This window comes from Cucurbita pepo, chromosome 1 (genome assembly GCF_057944985.1).
Source record: "Cucurbita pepo subsp. pepo isolate OVF chromosome 1, ASM5794498v1, whole genome shotgun sequence".
Lineage (NCBI taxonomy): Eukaryota > Viridiplantae > Streptophyta > Magnoliopsida > Cucurbitales > Cucurbitaceae > Cucurbita > Cucurbita pepo.
The window spans coordinates 17,251,784-17,274,515 of NC_141798.1; the positions used below are offsets into that span (position 1 = coordinate 17,251,784).

At 36.0% G+C, this 22,732-nt stretch overlaps 2 protein-coding genes across 3 annotated transcripts; one reads left to right on the top strand and one right to left on the bottom strand.

Moving 5' to 3' along the window:
• On the top strand, positions 1-12,010 carry LOC111805407 (uncharacterized). 2 transcript variants are annotated; one of them, XM_087125935.1, is made up of 12 exons: positions 1-125; positions 503-599; positions 918-1,000; positions 3,204-3,279; positions 3,403-3,470; positions 6,321-6,405; positions 9,869-9,975; positions 10,055-10,138; positions 10,366-10,512; positions 10,986-11,094; positions 11,290-11,409; positions 11,552-12,010. In XM_087125935.1, exons 2-12 carry the CDS (start codon positions 512-514, stop codon positions 11,623-11,625), a joined length of 1,041 nt encoding a protein of 346 aa, XP_086982061.1. In that variant the 5' UTR covers positions 1-125; positions 503-511; the 3' UTR covers positions 11,626-12,010. The 2 variants fall into 2 exon arrangements, with proteins under 2 accessions (XP_086982061.1, XP_086982063.1); XM_087125937.1 differs by lacking the exon at positions 1-125 and adding an exon at positions 132-282.
• Positions 12,011-12,560: 550 nt separating this feature from the next.
• On the bottom strand, positions 12,561-19,960 carry LOC111809452 (uncharacterized). Its single transcript, XM_023695920.2, has 8 exons — positions 19,778-19,960; positions 19,612-19,681; positions 18,856-18,927; positions 16,834-16,949; positions 16,239-16,375; positions 13,374-13,521; positions 13,127-13,280; positions 12,561-12,982 (listed from the first exon to the last, which is right to left on the bottom strand). Exons 3-8 carry the CDS (start codon positions 18,866-18,868, stop codon positions 12,891-12,893), a joined length of 660 nt encoding a protein of 219 aa, XP_023551688.2. The 5' UTR covers positions 18,869-18,927; positions 19,612-19,681; positions 19,778-19,960; the 3' UTR covers positions 12,561-12,890.
• Positions 19,961-22,732: the final 2,772 nt, after the last annotated feature.

Consider the following 22,732-nt stretch of genomic DNA (forward strand, 5'->3'; position numbering starts at 1 on the left):
ATTAGTTAATTGTTTTGGGCAGAGTAATTTGAGTAAATCTTAGGCCCAAGCCTAATCATTGGGTTTCTTCCGTCGCGCAAAATTCCCCAACCTTAACGATCGTGTTCTTCATCCTTCCTCATTCGGTACAACGCCTTCGATTCCTACATTTTTCTTTCATTTCTGGTTCTTGCTGTTGATCTCTGCTTGAAATTCATTTCATTTCTAAAATCTACGCCATTAAGGTTTCCGAGAAAGTGACATTTCGATCTCCAATTTGAGTAATCGATACGGATCTTTGAGGTTCTGGATTTTCTGTATTCCGAGTTCTGTGTCTTATTGATTATCTTCATGTCTGTATTGGCTGCTCTGCGAATTCTGAATGTTCAATTATGTGGGCAAGGGTTGGTTTTGGCATTGATGGAAGACGTTGAAATTTCCGTGTTTAGATATTCAAGATGTTTGTTTGAGTTTGTTGTTTATAATTTTTTACATATTTTTGCGTTGTTTTTTTCAATGATAGGAGGTGAAAATGGGTTTAAAGCAGACGATTAAGAGCTTGGATGCGTTTCCTCGAGCAGAAGAGCATTTGTTGCAGAAAACTCAAACTGGGGCGCTAGGTAATATAAGATGCCACTCTTCTCTATTTGAATTCTTACTTTTACGATTTGTTTTTCGACAATTTATGCTTCATATTGTCATTATGGTTGAAAACTCGAAGTGTTTGTTAAGCGTGGAGGAAGAATAAGTGATCTCCTTATTATTGTCCGTTGTTGTGTTTCTTTTGTTTATTGTCATAAATCCTGCAAACGTCCTGATTGTTCTCTTTGACAAGCTTTCTTCTACTTCTTTGGCTTTATATATATATATATATATATATATATATGCTCAGTTGTTCTGTTTTGTTCCCCTAATAACTTTTTTGTCTGTGTTAACAGTGTCTGTTATTGGATTGGTCATAATGGCGACACTATTTTTTCACGAACTGAGATATTACCTCGCCACATATACGGTTCATCAGGTTTACACTCTCTATTTTCTATCCGTACAAACATTTTCCTTTGGATATTGTATTTATTTGATAGATACAAGAGTACTTAATGAAATAAAGGATCTCAACTTTCCCTTTAAAAGTATCAGAAGAAATCGCCCCAACAATGGAAAACCTAAGGAATATTGATAGAACACGTGGATAAGATTCAATTATGTTTAAAGCTATGATGAGAGATTAAACACTTTGACGTGTTTTGGGCAATAGCTGTAACTTTTAATTAAAAGTATGCCATGAGCCTATATAATGACTTATCCTTCCACTGAAGATTTGATTATGTTAAAATAATACTTAGTAAATTCCTTAGAAGAACATACCGAGAAGCTATATACTGTTTAGAAAATCCTAATCTTTTCTCCCTTTTAACTTGTTTGCCTTTGAGTATGCACAGATTCCTCTCTATCCATATGCCTCATAATTGCTTTGACAGCACTGATCAATAATACTTTAACTCTCCTACATAGTACAGGATCACATAGCAGGTAGAAAATATTAACTCTTGGTAGGCTCAATAAAATACCCTTAAGCATCTAAAACCTTGAAACATAGCTTCCTAAATTTTATTGCTGTATAAGCATTCTGGTTGTTAGTAAGGAAAAAATTATTTTCGACAGAAGGGTTAGTTTCAATTATGTGACGAAGGATTGCGTCCTCTCAGTTTCCTCCAACCTTCTCATTAGTTGATATAAATGGTATTGTCTTAGAAAGAGGAAATTCTTTTCTTTTTATGTCAACTTGCAATGGGATTAGTAACAATGACTTGAAATGTTTCATAGTAAACTTCTTCAATGCTCTTTGGGAAAATAGTTTTGTAAGAAATTTGGAGTTTTGGGCTCATCCCTTCTAGTAGAGTCACCGTATCTCTCTCTCCATGGATGGAACACAGTTGTGATTGAACCGTTTTCATACTAATTTTCATTTTGTTGTACTTCAGCATGTGCAAGAGGGAGCTCTGGTACCACTACCTCCCTATTCACATATTTCCATCTAAAATCCCTTCCTCCAATAGATCTACTTTTTATCTGGCATTGAAGTGACCACGCAGCCCTCACATTGTAATCACTCCTATTAGGTAAAGAAAATTGATGCTTCATGAGTTTTTTTCACATCACTTAGCTTTCCTATCATTGATCTAGACTACCTCTTATTCATTTGTTTTCTAATCATCTCAATATATAGGTTGAAGAGGTCCCCCAAACTTCTTTGGACTTCTTGAGCTACTGCACTTGTTCTTTTTGTCAGACCATGTGTAATCCATGTATACATTCTCAAAGTAAACACCCTTGAAAGAGAATCATCATCGTAATAGAGCCAGCTGATCCATTTTGTTAACATGACCTCTTATCTCTAATTAGTTTGCCAATGCCAAGTCCTCCCTGAGCTTGAGGTGACAAGATCACGTTCCTGTCATATGTGCTCAGGTCATACAAACTTCACCTAGATTGCAAAAAAATGCACACCTATTATGGAACTACACTGTCAGCCTTTATTAACACATATGCAGGAATGTTTAGTTTCAATGCATACTCCATGTACACCCATACTTCTCCCTGGCATAGCTTCAAGGTCCTCTCTTATGTCTTGCCATCTGCTATGAAGCGTATGTTAAATGCTAGGTCATGTGCTGCCTATGCATGACTGTCTTGCTCAGCAGTTGTGCACTCATTTACCACCAGCTCCTCTAAGCATCCTGAATGTGCATATCTATGTGCACTGTGGAGGCTTTGCCTTCCCATGTCTGCCATACAGTGCTTTTACGTGTTGCTGCCTAGTTCAACTGAGGAATGGCAGTGCATGTTGTGCGGCTAGGGTGTAAGACCTTGCCTAACCTTGCTGGCTCATGCATTGCCTTCTGCCTGGACTCCAAGCTGTGGCTTGGATGTAACATATATCCTAAAGGCACTTGGAGTTGTAATTTTCTTGGGCGAAGTACTGAGGATCAGTAATAAAGTTTTGAATTTAGAGTATCTTTGAGCAAATAAATTATTAATTCTAATTATCCACGTGTCCAACCAATTTAATGGTATGCAACCAAATACTTCATCTTGTTATTTCTGAAAGTATTGAACCAGTAGTTTGATTTATCATTGTATCTTTAGCTTTTCTTTTCCTATTCTTAGAACTGTTTAAAGTTGGGCATGTTTTCGATAGTTTAACATTGTGCTTATGACAGATGTCGGTAGACTTGAAACGTGGAGAAACTCTTCCCATTCACATAAACATGACTTTTCCTTCTTTACCTTGTGACGGTTGGTATTTAACTGTCTTTTCATTTGCTATTGGTTTCACAATATTGCTTTGCTTATAATAATATCTTTACAGTTGTTTAGGAGTGAAATTTGCAAATGCTCAGTTTTTCTATATTGTTTCAGTGTTAAGTGTAGATGCAATCGATATGTCGGGCAAGCATGAAGTGGATCTTGACACAAATATATGGAAAGTAAGATAATTTCTCGTTCAATGCCCCCCCCCCCCCCAAAAAAAAAAAAAAAAAAAAAAAAAGAGGAAGAACCATGCATTGGCAAAAGAAGCAATAGCGCCACAGTCCATTAACTGTTTCTAGATAGAACACAAATTTTAACTATTCAATCATTGTGGAGGCAATATCAAACATTTCTGCATCATCAAATGTTGTAGACGAGTATGCCTAATGGAAACCTCAATTAAACGATTGTTTCAAAGGAAATTGTTATCTATTAGCCTAGAAACATCTAGATTTATTTGATATCTTGTTATTGTTGCATATCATATCTTATGTGTAAATCATTTTATGATTCACGTATATTGAAATTTGTTGAGCGTGCACATGAGATTAATTCTAATTTTATGAATGTTTTCTGGTTATAAATGCATTCTATGGAAGGAAAATACAAAATAGGTATGTATTTAATAAAAATATCGTAGTTTTGTAGGTAATCTCCGTTATTTAAAAGTTTTTGCTATCTGAAGCGTTAGCCTATGAATCTAATGTTAAGAAACATCCTTTAGAATTCTACAAGAAAGCACCTGAGCGAGATTAATTACATCAAAAGAGTTGTCGGTTCTCTGTTTTGGAAGCACACATCAAGAAGCTAGTTCATATTAAGTTCCAATCTTTCCTCGATTTACTTTGTTTACCTTAATAAGATGTTGATTCCTCCGACCATATGCCCCTCGCAACTGCTTTCCTGACCTTAGTCCATAACTTTTTAGTTCTCTTTTCACGCCCATAACTATATGCAAGTAAATTATATCATTCTTGGCAGCCAAATGAGTGACTTCTTTTACTTGGATGAGGAAATGAGCTTTGAATCAGAGTTAGAGATGAAGGTACGAGTGAATTATTGTCATAGCTTCTAAAAAATTCTGCTAGAGCAGACATTTAGATGCTGAAACATGTATCCACACGTCTCCAGGTTGTTAGGGATTAGATTGAGAATTCACCCTTCCTTTTTCTTCAAAAAGACAGCTTCTCATGGCATTGCCACGTTTCTCCTGAAGTGGAAGCCTTCTGCCAACGATATCAAATCTTTTCTTTTTTATCCCATGAGGAAAGGAGCGATGAAAACTGACATTCTTGCCAATCAACCATCTACTATTCATTGGAGCAACAACATTCATCAAGAGCTAGAATCCAACTAAGTGTAAAAAGATACCCGCTCTCTTTCCAAAGTAGCCTTAAGTAATACCCTAACAAACTCACACCAAAAAGTATAAACCCGTGGTCGCTACAAAACTATGGTACGCACTCCTGCTCAAAACAATCCTCAAAACTCAAATATTTACATCACTCAATCCCTCCTTCCTTCCTTTCTTTCGTTTATACACTTTAGTGACTTGGGTCTATTTAGCATTTTCAAAGCGCAAAGCACACTTTAAGGCAGCAGGCTTTATAATTGCCTCAAGACAGAGAGGCGACAAAAAGGCATGGGTGAAACAAGGACAGCTAATTAAATAACAAATAAGTATTATATAGTATTGGTAAAACAATTCCCTAGTAATTTAAATAATTGAAAAAAATAAAGAAATAAGCATTTAGATACATATTAAGAAATAGTTGTTAAATACAAGATTACATAACACATTAATGAACTGAAATTGAACAAAAAATATTTGAAGTAAATAAAGTACAAGCTAAGAATTAGAATTATTAATACTTCCACATGGCAACTAAGCATGCATGTGAGTGCTATTACTTGCTCAACTCTAGTACTTCGTGAGTGATGCATGAAAATTCTAAAAAGAGTGGTAGGCATGTGAGGTTGAAGCTTGAACACAGACAGGTTCTTCGAATTTTCTTCTCTCTTTTCTCTTCAACTTTGGTTATTCTTCTTCATCATCTTTGATTCTTGAACCCAAGAAAATCTAAGATTAATACTAATGATGAATTCTTCTTCATCTTCTTTGATTTTTTAACCCAGAAAACTCTAAAAAAATGCTGAATACTATGCGTTCCACTTCATGCATGGTGAAGCTGCAGAAAGGGGACCAAATGCGCTGCCAGGCTAGCGCGTCGTTGAAGGAGCTCGCCTTGGCTGCCTTCATGGCGCAATGACCCCTGGTTGCCTCGCCCCTCACCATAGGCAGGCGCCTGGGGTCGCCTTGAGAACACTGGGTCTATCACAATGTTCTGTTTATTTTTGTTGAAGCGAGCTTTCTTATTGTCCTACATCCATCTTCTTGCATTTCCGGTAGAATATCTGATTCTTAGGACATTCTCAATCACAATGTACACCCAATCCTGCAGCTTCCATTTCAATCTGAGGGAGAAGTTCTCTTCTTTTCCTCTGCCTTTATCTTTACCTCACTACGCGAAGTCCTCATACTAAACTTCTTATTTTCAAAAAAGAAAAAGGATTTGTTTCATATCCTACTATGGCAATACTCCGTAGAATCTTTTACCATAATTAGAAATGATTTAGGGGAAGAGAGAGAGCATCTATTGCTTCATTGGCCAAAGAATGTGGTACATTTTCATGGAAGGCATGAAAAGTTGTTTCCTTTTCCTGAAAAAGAAGAAAAGAAAAGAAACTTCAGAGTTGGTTTCCCCAGATCATAACATTTACAAGATATATCTAACCATTTTAGCCTTTAAACTTATAGATTTATATTTCTGAGTACGGCACTTTATCTTAATTAAACTTGTGCAACCCAAATTAGGATTATTACGTTTCACATTCATATGTTCATATCCGTATATGCTTACCAGCAGATATTCTTTGCTATGCACTGCACTTACTACAATAATTGCAAATTTAATTGCCTAATCTATATGCATGCTGATCAGTTCAGAGTTTCTGGCTTTCTGCAGCTTCGTCTAAACAGCAATGGCCATATCATCGGCACTGAATATCTGTCTGACCTCGTGGAGAAGGAACACGCTGATCACAAGCATGGTACTGCCTTTTTTCCATTGTCTACACAATAATTTGTCTCTAAAGTTTATTATTTTCTTATATTTTTTCTGGGAAACTTTAATATAGGGAAAAAAAAAATCATTTTTTACCTTTGAACTTGTCTATTTGTATCCAGAAGTTTTCATTTTCATCAAATTGCAATTCAAACTTAAGTAAGTGTTGTAATCTTAGCCTTAAACTTGAAAAGGGATCCAATCAATGGGACATCGTTCCCATGACCTCCTTGTTGAATCAAATAGGTCAATCAGTGTACCCAATCCTTGTTGAAACATTGGGCATGGATCCAACGACCTCTTTGTTGAAACAATTTTGCCCAATTTTGAACTTAGTTGAACTTCAAGACACGTGTTTTCTATGCAAGCCCAAGAGGTATCATAGACGAGGAAAGTTTGGTGTGCAACAATTCTTTATGTCAAGTACTCCTACTTAGGTGATTGCTTTGGGTGCCTCTAGCTATATATCATCACCTTTTGTTAGCCTTAGTAAATAAAGATAACCTTCTGCTTTTCTCGAGTACATTTGATTTTACTAAGACATCTTGTCTCATTGATTCTCTCTTTAAAATAGCAACGAACCTGTAATTAACTTGATGAAATTTTTATAACATCTATTTTCTTAATCGCATATTCCCCATTTTGAATATTATACTTCTAAGAGAATCTTGAGCTCAATGTTGTGAACATGTGACTTTTCCCCTTCAGATAGATGTATACTTATGATGCTAAGCTCCACTATTTCATGAGATGTTGATAGACCTCCTATCTAATATGTACACAAGACAAGGCACGTAAGGTGTGAGGGTGGGGAATAATTTGGGTGAAATTTGATTAGTAGTGGGCTCACGAGATTTTTTTTTTTTTCTGAATGGCCGTGTATATAGTTTGTTAGCAAAGGCTGGTAGGGTATCTTTTTTGCTTGACAATTGTGAAGATGGTATTGGGAGAGAAGAGGACCTTTCTAATTCTTCCCTTGGCACTAGACCCTTCTTGATAAAATAAATTCTAGCTCTTATCAATAATGGTATTAGAGCAGGTTCATGCCTGGGAATGGCTACGTGAATGGAAGTGAGGATGTAGACTCAGAAGGAAGGATGACAGAGTTTCAGGATGTAGAGAAGGAGACTAGTTTGGTTCTAGAGACAATGAAGTTGGACATTGAGTGAGCGGTGGTGAGCAATGTGGTGGACATTGAGTGAGCGGTGGTGAGCAATGTGGCTAAGGCTATCAAGAAGGGATGCACGAGGTATCAAGTCAGTTGGAAGGATTGAAGTTAACAGAAGCAGTTATTGCTTCCAGCGGCAAAGGGCTGGGAAAAAAATAAAGGAGCTAATGACATCAACAGTTGATTTAGGGGGAAATAGTGGAGAAACAAACTTGGTTAAGGCATTGACACCCCTGTTTGATATGCAATTTAGGAAGCTTGAGATTCTAGTTTTTGAAGGTGTAAATCCCTATGGCTGGCTTCATCAAGTTGAGCAATATTTTGTTAATCGATTGTCGGAGTTGGAGAAATTGGATGCAACATTGTTGTGCTTGGATGGAGTGGCGTTGCATTGGCACAATTGTGCAGAACGACAGCGTCGGATCGAAAGTTGGGTGGAATTCTGACAATTAATTTTATGATAATTCTTGCTTACAAACAAGATACATTGCACAAATGTTTTTCCGCTCCGAAACAGGAAAATTACCATGAAGGAATATCGTGAAAAATTTGAGGAGTGCTCAACATCGTTGGCCTTGTTGGATGACGATGCCATGAGGGGAAATTCATTGATGACTTGCACGAGGATATCAAAGTAGAGATGCAGATTGGGCTGGGCTGACATTCCAAATGGAGATGACCTAGAAAATTGATGATAAACTGTTCCATCAGGAAGAGGAGAGTTGCCTTGAATCCAAAGTGTGGAAGCCCAAGCCCAGCTGTTAACGGGAAGCCAATTACATATGGGCTGGTTCTACAGCACATACAATTTTTTTTAACCCTAGCTGCCTAGGTGTCGGATTTAAACGGGAAGGGATAGGAAAATCCAAAACACCATCATTTAAATGAGGTTAGGGTCATAAAGAACACAGAAGGTTTAGGGAACTATAGGGTCTAAAGATGTGGTGATATTGACTTGACAGTGAAGCAACACGATTTTATTCCTCATCCTTGGTGGAGGAATTGAAATTGCCCATCAGTGAAACAGAGGGTTATAGTCTGATGCTTGGAATCTGAGCTTCCATGCATGGAATAGAGACCTGTAAGCCGGTTGTGTTGACGATGGGGGGAAGTAATGATAGTGCAAGATTTTTTGCCGAATACTTTTAGTAAGTGCCTTTTTTTTCTTGTGCACACAGTGGCTCATTACTTTGGGGGATATCTCAACGAATCATCAAAATCTGGAGTCGCTATTCACACCAGGTAAATCTATAACATCCTTCTCAAAGGCGATCCCACATTGGTGCATTACCAAGTAACATTGAAATCCTTGTTGAAATCGTGGAAATAAAAGAAACAGGGGTTCTTTGTTGAGTTAAATGTGCTAAAGAAGTCTAATCAACAACACATGACTACTGTGGCAAATGGCAAGCAAAGGGAGGCTGCGTTTGAGGTTAGAGATTGGGTGTATTTGAAGTTATGAATCTGTATTAGACAAGGAACTTTGATAAAGTCTATCAATGTCAAACTAGCCCCAAGGTAGGTATGTTGGACCATTTCGAATAGTAGGGAGAGTGGATTCGGTGGCTTATAATTTATCTCTGCCTGAAGGAGTAAAGGGTACACTCAGTATTTCATATTTCTCAATTGTGAAAGGCTGTGTGGCACACTATTTCAGTGATACTTTTCCCCCCAACATAACTCCTTATTTATTGATTCAAGTCTAGCCTTCTGAATTGTTGGGTTGTGGCAGTCGACCAAAGATGCTTCCATCTTGAAGTGTTAATTTGTTGGGCAGAAGCTGATGTCACCGAGGCTACATGGGAGGATGCTACTCACATTGCATCTCAATTTCCAAATTTCCACCTTGAGGACAAGGTGGTTCTTTGGGGCTCGAGTAGTGATGAACCTCTTATTAAATATGTATACAAGAGAAGACACGTGAGGAGAGAGGGTGGGCCATAATTTGGGTGAAAGTTGGTTAGGAGTGGGCCTGGGAGGATGTTTGTGTGAATGGGTGTATATATAGTTTGTTAGCAAGGGCTGGTAGGGTTTCTTTTTCTTTTGACATTTGTGGTTGACTGTATTGGGAGAAAAGGGGAAGCTCTCTAATTCTTCCCTTGCCACTGTACCCTTGTTGATGAACAAACTCCAGCTCTTATCAGAAGTCTAGTTCTGGCCTCGTAAAAAGCCTTAAGCTGTTTTATAATTGAATTGTGAATTAGGTGGTTATAGAATGAGGTCCATTTACTTCTCATTCTTTGTATCAAAATAGAGTTAACTTTAGATAACTTTTTGACAGATCATGATAAGGAGAAAGATCATCCTCATATACATGGCTTTGATCAAGCTGCTGAAGCTTTGGTAAAAAAGGTTAAGCAAGCAATAGCAGAAGGAGAAGGCTGTCGGGTAGTCCATATGGAAAATTCATGTAAGATTATTTACCTGCTGATTCGTAGATAAAAGACAAATGCAATCTCTTTTGCAGGTTTATGGGGTTCTAGATGTTCAGAGGGTTGCTGGGAACTTCCACATTTCAGTTCATGGCTTGAACATTTTTGTGGCCCAATTGGTTAGTTCACTGTAATTCATTTGTTTGGTGTCGTTTCTTTGCCCTGATAATGATCTCCCTCCAATATTTATTGACATGGTTCATGCCGTAGAAATTGACACTACTTTGGGAGTCTTATTCTAATTCATGATGGGTTTCCTTTTATTTCTTCCTCTTTCTCGTGATGTCTTTCTGTGAAGCTTGTTCCTTCCAGTGGTTTGTTTGATTTTTCTCTGCTGTTTTTGCAGATTTTTGATGGGTCTAAACATGTGAATGTCAGTCACATGATTCACGATTTGTCTTTCGGTCCAAAATACCCTGGAATTCACAACCCTCTTGATGGTACAGTTCGAATTTTACATGACACAAGTGGGACCTTTAAATATTATATAAAGGTAGAAATCCATTTTCCGCCTTAAGATACATGTGCATAATTTTTTATTTCATAGTTTGCATGATGACTTAATATATATTACTACACATTCCAAAATTGGAGGTGAGGGGCTCTCTCCCTCTCCCTCTCATGTTAAGGGAAACAGAAATCTATTTTCCATGGTAAGCAAAATATGTTATTACCCGTGTGCTTGTATTGCAGTCTGAACTGATTTGTAAATCAGGAAATCGTACTAAATGACATCTGAGAGAAATTAGATGGTAAAATTATTTTTTGAAAATATAGGGTCCTTGTACTGGACGTGAATCTGGCTGGCTGGCCTTTGTTCCAATTAGGAATCATTTTTTACTCGTATCGTCTACTTCCTCTCTCATTAGCTATTATTGGTTTATCGATAAACGAGTGGATACTGGATTTAACCATGTTACATGTTTTTTTTTTTTTTTTTTTTTTTTTTTTCATGTTTCATTGCAGATTGTTCCAACTGAATATAGATATATCTCAAAAGATGTGTTGCCTACCAATCAGTTTTCAGTCACTGAATATTTCTCGCCTATGACCAACTCTGAAAGAACATGGCCAGGTTGGTTAATGCAGTTTGGTATTCTTCCCTAATTTCCTTTGGCCTCTCCTTTATGATATATATTATTTTACTACCAGGAACGGTATGCTTCTTTACCATATGAGGAATAGGCTATAGAAAAAGTATATATCGACAGAGACTAAGACTCCTTAAAAGGCCAGGTTGGAACTTACCATCCTTTTTAATGATTTGCAGCTGTTTACTTCTTATATGATCTTTCACCAATCACTGTGACCATCAAAGAAGAAAGACGAAGTTTTCTCCACTTCATAACTCGGCTGTGTGCTGTGTTAGGAGGCACCTTTGCGGTGACAGGTTCGAGAAATAAATTATTGTTGTCGTTTTGTAGTTGATTTTGGAATCATGTTAACCAAAATAACCAAAAGTAGTAGACCATATGATTCTGGGTCATTTGAGTTCTTAGCTTCAAAAAATGATATATATAAAAAAATGACAGGAATGCTAGATCGCTGGATGTTTCGGTTTCTTGAGGCTCTGACAAAACCAAAAAGAAGAAGTGGGTTGCATTAAAAGATTGGTCCATGAATACTACATTGGTTCATTGGCAAAAGAAACTGAATGTGGAAGTTTATAAGGCGACGGCTGCTCTGCTTTGGTGGAAACTAACTCTGGGAGGGTGCTTAGAACTGAAGTGCTTTGGTCTTTCTCCTAAAATTTTCCCCCACTTCCTCTTATGGTTGTGAGTAAATTAGTAAGGGGGGGTTGCCTCTTTTCTTGTCTCTTCTCTTCTCTTCTCTGGAACGATACATACGGGGATATATGAAGGAATTATAGTAATATTACTCTGATTATTCCTAGCAGTCTTCATCTGTTATTTGCTTCATTGTCAACCCACAACCTTACTCATTTTTATTATAATGCCAATGATTCCTGATGGGTCGGTCTATTTAAAGCCTTTTCGCTCTTCTTTTTTGTTTTTTTTTTTTTCTATGATTTTTTGCTGCCTTTATTATTATTTTTTTCTAAACTAAATTATAGAAAATATTCCTGAAATATTCTTACTATTAGCTTAAATTAAAATGTGTATAAAGAATACATGATTGCCACCCATTTTTGAAGGTTCGGTTTATAATTATTTGATTTTTAGTTTTTAGTTTTTATAATAAGTTAAAAGGTATTATTAAATCTTTTAGAATATTTTGAGATAAATCACAAAGTTCATAAATATATGGACAAAAAAAAATTATCAATAAATTCAGAAAATGCTAGATGGTTACCAATAAATTAAAAATAATAAGAAAATGAAAGAGGAAGGCATCCGATCGAGATTTTATTTATTTTTTGAGTTCAAACAGAAATATTATCTAAAACGAAAGTCCGATTTCATATTGAGCAAGAATAAATTGTGGGATTCAATGTGGAATTAGCTGAAAGTTCGTTCTTGGCTCTCGATCGAATTCCCCAACAAAACCTTAAATTTTACAACCTTTTGCAAGAAAATGTAATTCAGGTAAAAGGAAGCATCGTCACAACATACAAAATTTGACAATCTGAGTTTGAAATGACTACGCATTCTTGTACATTCTCAAAGACGATTTGAACAATCTCTATCAAACAAAAAAAAAATAAAAAGAAAAAATAAAAAGAAAATAAAAGAGCAAAATTTATAATGATATGTCATACACAAGTCTAATACATTAACCTTATTTAGACACGACACTCGGGAACCAATCTATTGTTGTATTAAAGGGGAGAAATATGCCGCCGAAGAATCTGACCTCCATTCGCAGGACAAAAACTGATGACGCTCGGGCTAGAATGCTGAAATGGGACAATTACATGAAGTCGTACTCGTCGATATCATCAAATGAATTGACAATCATGTCATCAACTGCCTTTTCAACATGGAGCTGCTTCTTCTTCACAGCTGCAGAAGTTCCACACAAGAGGGAAAAATGAAGCAGTTCAAATACACAAACATCAACACATTCATTTGGTCTGGTAGGATTGAAATAGTTCAGAAGAAAAAAAAAAGGAAGACGATAAGGGGATTATAAATGTAAACACCTACCCGTTTTCTTTTTACTGGTATCCTTCTCCACCTTTAGTTTTTCATTGGCAAGTGCAGTGACAGAAGAGGCAACTTCTTTCGCATCCGCTGCTTTCAAAGAGGTCATCGACAGTCTAATGACATCTTTGAGCAGATTAATATAATGGAAACTTTTCTGCAACAATAATTTTTTGGGGGAAACTCGTGAGAATAAGCTATGTTCATACATTGATGGGCAGAAATAATGATCAAGGTAAATTGTATAAACCTCATAGGGGCGAAGTTTATGAGAGATCAGCTCTGCATATTCCAAGAAGTCACTATCTGATTTTGGAATGAAATTATCAAGAGTCTTCTCATCACCACTCTTTTTAAACAAATCGGTAGTGGACTTATAATCTGCTTCTTCCACTAACCTGCCAGCCACAATTTGGAAACAAAAAACAAAGCCCCAGCACGTGATTAAGATCTTATATAAAGTATACCACTAGTTCCAGCCAAAGACAAATAGAAGCTCTTTGTATTTTTTTTGTTGTTTCATGAGAAAAAATGAAAGAATATACGGGCATCTAGAAAAGAAAAAGCCCACAAAAAGGAGCCACAGTACAAAAAAGGGCTTCCCGTCAAGAGAAATAAAACCAAGTAAATAATTAAAAAAGAGACTAAAAATATAGGCTCAAAGAGAAACAAAAAATATAACAAGGAACCAAACGTCGCTGAAGGAACTCTAGTGCCCTCTAATGATTTTGTTGTTTCATTCCCCCACAAAATAGCACATACCCCATGGAAAGGGCTTAGGTTAAATCTCAGAGCCCTTCATAAAGTCCACGTATCTTAGAGACCGTCATAAGGGCCATGTAATTTAGAGCCCTTCATAAGGGCCACATATTTCAAAGTCCATCATAAGGGCCATGTATCTCAAAGTGCAACATAAGGGTCTTGTACTTAAAGCCTGTTACAAGGGCCAAGTAAACTAAAGCTTACCTTAGAGCCTAATAAGTATACACTCCTAGAGTAGAAGTGTATAGAAGAATGTATGCATAAGCCTTATACAACAAGAATAGACAAGAGCCGAGTTATTGGCCAAGGATTATAGTTGAACACATTGCCTAAGTATATGTTATAAAGTATAAGTACGACGAAAGCCTACAAGTAGGTTGTTTATTGAGTATTTATCTCATTCCATGTTATTTTATTTTTTCTCAAATGGAGTGTAGACCGCGCAGCTGCAGAAAATGCCCTTCAGATCAAGTCATCTTCCTTGACATTTTTTTGTTATTTTAAATGCTACTTTTCAAAACTTACATATTTTTTGTAAGTCATTTTGACTTGCCTCAGCGGGTATCACCTTCAAATTTCTTTTATGTCAGTTAATTTTAAATTCCTTGTCTCCCGTTCTCCATCACCTAATCTAAAAAGACCAAATCTAGGTGATGGTAGGCTTTCTCCCGGTCGATCTTAAAGATGACCTTTCTTTTGAGCTCTATAATCCTCACTGCCCTGTTCTAAGATTTACCTGCCAGCAAGAAAGACCCTTTAATGTGGGAGATCGTTGAGGCGGGGACATTTGTAAGCTTGTTAGCAAGGATCTTGGATATAAGATTACGCTTTTTAGCAAGGAGCTTGGAGATAATCTTATACACACAGGTAATAAGACTAGTCTAAAGTCCTTAACCTTTGTTGCCTTATCAGGATAAGGCAACAAAGGTTTTGTTGAAGTAGAATTTGCTAACGAATTTCCAAAGATCCTTCCTATCTCCCAATTGTCTTGGAAGAAGCCTAAGAAAAACCACCCAAAATCACCCTTTTAACCTTCTCCAAGGATAAGGGCGTCTGCAATCCATCCTCCACATGCAAGTAAGGACCAACTAACGACTCATATAGAGCGAAATAATGGAGAATTGTCCTCAATTCATAGTCCACAGTTAACAGACTTCCTCCTGACTCCTTAATAGCACAAAGGCTAGTATAGGTTCCAAAAGGGGCAATATAGGCCACATTGCACTTAAAAGATGCCCAACATTTTGGATTATATGAAGGAACAAAGCTAACTTGCAAATGTCAAGACCGAGAAAGAATCGACATAAACATATATCAAAGCGAGGTGACTCCTCACAAGGCATTTTTTGAAACGGCTATAGAATACAAAAGGGAAATGGTAGGTTCTATTTAGGCCAAACATACACCAAAAGGGAACTCTAGAACCATCTTGCTCAAAAGACATAATAAGAAACAAGAAAACCAAAAGACAATTAGATACCACCTATGGGTTTCCCTGATCCAAATCCAACCATAGGAGTGAATCCCTATCCAAAAATTAAGTAAACAAATGTGCCCTTGTAATTACTTGGTACCACCAAGTCTTAAGTTTCAAAGGGAAACTACCATAAGCATATACAAAAGTGGGCAATATTTTCACAACCCAAATTTCCAATCCTATACCACCCTTATCACACCAAATGCAACTTCTTCCATAAGAAATCTCTCATAGTTCTTTATAACTTCTCCTAAATCAGTATGAAGTAAATCAAACGCTCATAATCAACCTAGACCGTAAAGAGCATAACATTCATAATTCAAAGATTTATATTCAATGAGAAGTCCCAAGTATTGGACCATTATTAAACCAGTCATCTAGTTCTGTTTGATGACACTTGCACAAAATGTAGACAGAACAGAACAAACAAACAGCTCCTAACTTTTTCTTTAATGAGAAAATAGCTTTCCATATTCCTCCCAAAATTAACTTGAACATTTATTCCAAAAACCCGTAATTGCCCTGAATAAACATTGAAAGTGGAGATAACTCTAAAACAAATAGAATGCTTTTTCTCATTTATTGTTAACAGGAATGGTGCCTGCTTTCAGAAGAGAAGTATTGAGTAAGAGATAATTCTGCGACAAAAAGAGATCTGGAATGGACAAGAAAGCATAAAAAGAAAATTCAAAATAGTTGCTCCAATGTCCTACTTTCTCTACACAACATTGGTAGGAAGGATCATTCTCCCGTCACAATAAAATAATTCATAATATGTTTAAGTTCAAATTCCTGATTCAATTATTTTCCTTCCAGAGAATAAGTAGATATAAGTTAAGCTAAGAGTTCCTACAAACCAAAGCAAACTAATATTACCTTTGTTGGCGAAGTTTCTCGGCTAATGGATCTAGAGGCTGTTCAGGTTCCACCTCGGCAGTTTTTCCTTTTTTTTCAATAGTTTTTGCGGCAGGTTTCTTTGGGGCGGCTTCTGGTGGAGGTTTAACTACTGGAGCCTGTGAGACCAAAAAGACAAAAGAAGAAATGGGGTAACAAATTTACGGATACATCAGGCAATGTACAAGTTATTCATACTAAAGAGTTAGAGATTTATTAGATTTTACATGCTCTGAACCATTCATCTTCTCAAAACCATGTACTGATGCCAACCCCAACCTTAACAAAAATGTAGTTTCTACATGAGCTCCACAAACTTTCAAAATAAAGGAAAAGGGACTTCCATTTCCGCCAGTTTTAGGAATATTAAAAAAGCTTCCTACAACTATTAATGATTTCTACCCTTAGAATGAACAATTCACCACAATATTTAAAACATTGGAGTGGTTTAGACCCTTAGCAGTCTGTAGTGATCATTAAGAATCACCCAAATTCTCCTTCGGCATTATCTTCAGTCTTAACATCACTACTAAATGAAACAAACATATCATTAGCAAGAAAATCAATAAATTCTCACCGGTGCAGGTTCATCATCATCCTCCCAAGATTCCTTCACATCATCGTCATCCACATCCTCATCATCCCATTTATTCTTTGGCTGCTCCTTCTGGAGTGGGGTTATGTTTTCATCCTCTAAAAGAAAACATATACATATGTAAGCAAAACCACCTAGATGATTAAACTTAGAGTCACAAAATTAAGAGCAAGGATAAATATGGAACTACATATGACTATACCATATGTAAGCTTTTATGCCTCAACTATCAGATAAACAAAGTATACAGAAACTCGAGAAAGAAAGCTAAATTTGCTATAGGTATCTCCATTCTCAAGCTAAGAAAAAGTTATTCAATGCCTGAGAACAACAGCTAATTAAACTGTAAAATATTTTCCAATATCTTGGAAGATTATAACAAGTCATGAGACACAACGGGCTAGGTTAAGAATAGAGAACTTCTTTCCACAGAATGCAAAAACCAACACCATGTCTTGTCCTCAAAATCAAAATTATACACCGGTTAAATTGCAAACTCGATCCCAATGGTATTTGAGTTGCAATTTAGTCCTTATGGTTTGATAAAACTCTCATAGGGACTAATTCTAACATTTAATACCATAGGGATCCAATTTGTAATTTAACATTAAACATGTTTGCTAGACTGTAGTTCGAGAATTTTTTACTTGATATTTACCGTATACTGTACACAACATAGTATTATTTGTATGACATAATGACTAAAATTTTCAAATAGGTTACATATAAAGGGACTCAATTCTTATTTTTAATCTTTAAAGATATTCAATAAAATCAGCAGTGGAGAGAAGTGGTAAGGATTTATAGTTCGTCAAAAAACTAATCGCAACTCTCCTTATCCTTTGCCACATGACAGAGTGGTTAGCTCCACACTTCTCCCACTCTCGCTCAAACTGAGTAGTCTTGATCATTATAGTGGAACCACCACAATATTCTTCCATACTGTCAAACAAGCTACTTGAAAGGAAGGCACAATAATTGCCTCCCCCCTCCAAAGTATTAAACAAATAAAAAAAAATTAAAAAAAAAGATGAAATAATTTTAATGAAATTTTGTATTTATTTAAAAAGATAAGAATAAAAACATAGCAATAGGACAATTCATTTATCATGTTTTGGGAAGCAGAGTCATTTGAGATATGACTAGACAAGAAAATGCAATGCTACAAATTTTAACAACCTTAGGAACCAAAAAATACAATATCAACAGAATACAATGGAGATGAATATGAAGCACTCTTTAATTAAAGAAATTACGCATGCACATCCCTTCAGAAAGAGGCACACCATATTGATTGGAGTTATAAAATCAGGCACTAATGCAAAATGAACACATCTAAAAAATGCACTGATGTACAGCACATCATCTGGATCCTTCGATATTTTCATTAAAATGACTATTTCTTGAACTCCAGATGTGTTGGGACATATAGAACAATAAGAACTGATAAAGTAATGATACGTGATGTTTGAAAGCATTTACATCTGTTCAGCTAAGTGTTTTTGCAATGAATGACCAAGACCTAACTTCAAAACACAACATCCACAACTACGGATTGTCTTGTCCTGTAACGTTTACTCCTTTGAAGTTGAACTCAAAATTAGATCTATTCCTCGGCTCCTTTGCTAATAAAACATGAACTCTCGTGCCTCTATCTACAGTCTCTCAAACCACAACCAGTGTTTAATTGGAAGCTTTAGAACATACACATACATCCTTTTATTATTTATTTGTAGTGTCCTTGTCGTACGTAAGTCCTGCACTATTAAGCTTATTCTCATCCATTCCATACTCGTTTTCAAGTGTTGTGTTATTTTATGTACTAATAATAGGCTACCTATAATATATAATGATGATGATAATAATAATAATAATCAGAGGTAAATTATTGATGGAATGACCAACATATATCCATATACAACATTTTTTGTATAGAGACTCATTACTTATTCAATCAGCAAAGGTGAACAATGATGGACTAAAACGTAAACCATATAGCATTACCCCAGTCATCCATTGACTTGTATCCCTTTTTACTCAAAAAACACTAGAAATTCAACTCTGTGCAGTCCAACCCTGCTCATAATACAAGAGATAGATATTAGCAAGAATAAAAAACTGAAGGTCTAGAAGAATCCAAATGCTGATAAAATGACAACCATAGAATTCAAGTAAACAAAAAGGTAGTAACTATTAATGAAAAGTTACCAAGAGTATTGAATTTCCTTCTTTTTTTAAGAGAACTGAGCTTTCATGGAGAGTGAAAGAACGCAAAATCAAGGGAGAAGGCATACAACAAGCAAGACAGTCCAACAAAAGATGCCTCAAAGCTAATTATACAAAAAGAATAACAATGAAACTACAGGATAATAAAATATATAATAACGAATCAGCACACTTGATCTCTTCCCCGTTGAGTTAAGTTAACCTAGGTCTCAATCCAAATAGCCTCCCTTCATTTCCCTCCTTAGACCTAAAGTTCGCCTCATCAGCCAAAAGAGCAGTGATGCAGGTAGGATAAGCGTGAACATTCTATTCCTACGCAATAAAATCTAGAGCTACAACAAGTAATTCAAAGAACCTCCAACAGCAGCTAGAAAATTCAGCTAAAGCAGCCAAGGAACAATTTGACAAAAAGAAGAAACAAGAAACAACCACACATACCAATAAATTCCTAGAACGTCAGTGCGAAAAATTAAGTAACGTATAAAGTTCGTATGAACAGTCAAAAAAAAAAAAAAAAAAAAAAAGAATTATCACCTCCAAGCGTCCGGAGGCCGATGGTTGCTCTAGGAAACGGAAGCAGTAAAGCGACCAAAAAAGGTATTCTCTGTGCAAACAAAGCAAAAGTTACTGAAATTCAAATAACCTAAAACGGCAGGCAGCAAAGAATCTGTGGCCAAAGCGGAAAAGGAAAAATGCATACCTCGGAGGAATTGAGTGATGTGAAGTGGAATTGAGCAAGGAATGGAGAGATAAACCCTAGAAGAAGGTTACCCCGCAGAATTGAAGAATTGGAAAATAAAGCGAAAGAGAGGAGAATCTGGAAGGTTCTGTTCTGGTGCGCGGGGGAAAGTTGGAGCTAGGGCTTCAATGGAACGATCGTGAGACGGAGAGGGAGCGAGAATCTTTGAACAATTGGGCTCCTCGCATCGTACGGCGCTTTGTGAATAACGGCCTTGAGTTGGCCACCGAATCGGCCCAACTAACCCAACTGACCCAACTGGCCCAACTGGCCCAACTAACCCAACTCACCCAACTGACCCAACTGACCCAACTCATTCGGCCGCAATTTTTCCACTTCCTTGAGATTTTCGTACGGTTGGCCCAAACATCTTGTCCAAAATAAGGTTATATAATTTGTTCTAACTAAATTAAGGTAAAAATAAAAAATAAAAATACTCTTATCCGTAATTTTGAATGAAAACCGTAAATACTTTGCTTCAAAAATATCTTTAAACTTACCGTTAGTATTATAGTTTAAAAAAATACCCATAAAATTGTAAAGTAACATTAATTTTCTTTACCTTTATGAAAAAATTTACTATCAATATATGGATAAAAACTGTCTATCAACACCTCCTAAATTATCTACCAACATTTTAATTTTATTTTTAAAATTTTACTTGTTTTTTTAATTATTTTTTTAAAAATTTTTTCTTTTTTAAATTAAAGGTATTAATGAAATTAGTGTAAATTTAAGGGTATTTTTGAAACAGTTTTGAAAATTCAATGGTCAATCCATTTACTTCTCGCTTCTAAGAGTAAAGATTATCATGTATACCACATTTCAACCTATTTTATCCTCACTCACATGCATCCTATAAAATTTCTTAGAAGGTCGCCTAAAGCAAACCATGCTATGATTGATCCACTAAAACGAAAAAATGCATCTTATTGGTATAAGTAGTAACCTTCAATCCTTTAAGTTTTTCTTAGTCATCCTATCCTCACGGTCGCTATCATTTGGATACGGTTTCTATTTATTCATGTACCTTAAGTGTCACATACTTACCAGCTTCCACCTTGGTTCGTCTCCAAGTCACGTCTTACTAAGGGAGATATTGCTTTGATATCATTTGTAACTTAGTACTACTCTTGCCCAAGCACGACATTAATTAAATAAATCTTTGAGAATGTTTAAATTATATTAAAGAAAAAAAGCATTAAAAGTAAGTGAGGGTGCCGACAAATAGAATTGATTAAGGAAAAGAATAAGGTGTAATACGTGTAGGGATTGGATTATGTGGGCTTAATTTAGTGATTAATTATAACTAAGCATCTCATCATAGAAGAATATTGCAATTGATTATAAAATGGATAATGCCTTTTTTATTTTTTATTTTTATATTTAAGAAAAAAGTTTCTTATATTTCGACTTTACAATGTTCAAGAACATTGTAGAACAAACCCATTTCAACTTTTTTTTTTTTTTCTTTTTCAATTAAGAAAAAAAAAATAAACGTTTTCTAATTTCAACCCTCATCATTCAACTTTTAAAGTGCTCCACAACTCTTCTAATTTCTTTTTTATTTTTTTTTTTAATTTTTATTTACCAATTTTTCGAGGAGGATTCGGTCCGAGTACTTATAAAAATAAATGGAGAATTTCGCGAGAATGATGATTGAAAAAGGTGGTGAGGACAGATGCAAAAGACTTCTCTATCTCGTCTCATAGACATCTAATCCGTTTTAATAAACATCAACCTTTGCATTAAGTCTTGTAACCACCCAAATTCACTATTAGCAGATATTGTCCCTTTTGGCCCGTTATGTATTATTGTCAGCCTCACTATTTTTAAAACACTTCTACTATGGAGAGAGCCTAGCCCTACTTTGACCAGTGTCTTACCTCAGTAAATGAATGCTTATGATGCCATTCGAAATGGGTCAAAGCAGATAGTATCTAGCAGTGGGCTTGAGTTGTTACAAGTTCACTTTTCGTTTCATGCTAGCCACAATTTTATAATTCATCGAGTGCACGTGAGCATAGTTCTTCAAGGTAAAAATTACTAGAAATTAGATGAAACTAAAACCCGAGAATAAAAAATCAATACTCAATCTCTAAACAACCAATGATGGAGTTGCAATTGTTGTTTGTGGAGGAGAGTAATATTCAAAAGTCCAAAAGGTGAAAGCTAAAAAGTTAAAACCGCGTTTGATGAACGATGTGGGAGTTTGTGGGGCATATCGTAGAACACACTCTATTAATAAATCTCAATCACCGACTTCTACATATGAACACATTTTGATTCACACTTAGACCAAAAAGTTTTGCCAAAACTGTTCCTATCTCTATCCAATAACATCATAAAGAAATTTGATTCGGGTAACGACTCGACCTCTACAATTAAACTTTTAAAGGTCGATACTACTAACATGTAAGGTATAAACGTCTTTATCCTAATATTGCTTCCATAGTCTCGTCAACGTGAACGTCTTTCTCACGTCACTCTTGTTTAATTGTTACAATACACGATCGATACATAAAATATTAACTCGTTGAGCACGAGATGACATAATTAATACGTCATTATAGCCATTAACGAACACGTCGAGGGCGTGGGAGAGTGAAAAATCACTCATTTCTTAATTGATTTCACTCAGTTCATCATGAAATCCCAGATATATACACACCTTTTTCTTTTTCTTTTTCATTGAGAAGAGGAAGAAGAAGAAAGAAGATTTGAAAGTGTCACCGGTGGGGTACCTAAGGCAATTATGACAGCCAATGAAAAGAGGGCACGTGGGACAACCGACCAATGGCAACCGCCCCGATGAAGAAGAAGTGGGTGACAAACAATCATAAAACATTTAGGTGTGTGGTTGTCTTGAGAAAGCCAATGGATGGTCCAACTTCTTCTGTCTCTGAAAATAAATAA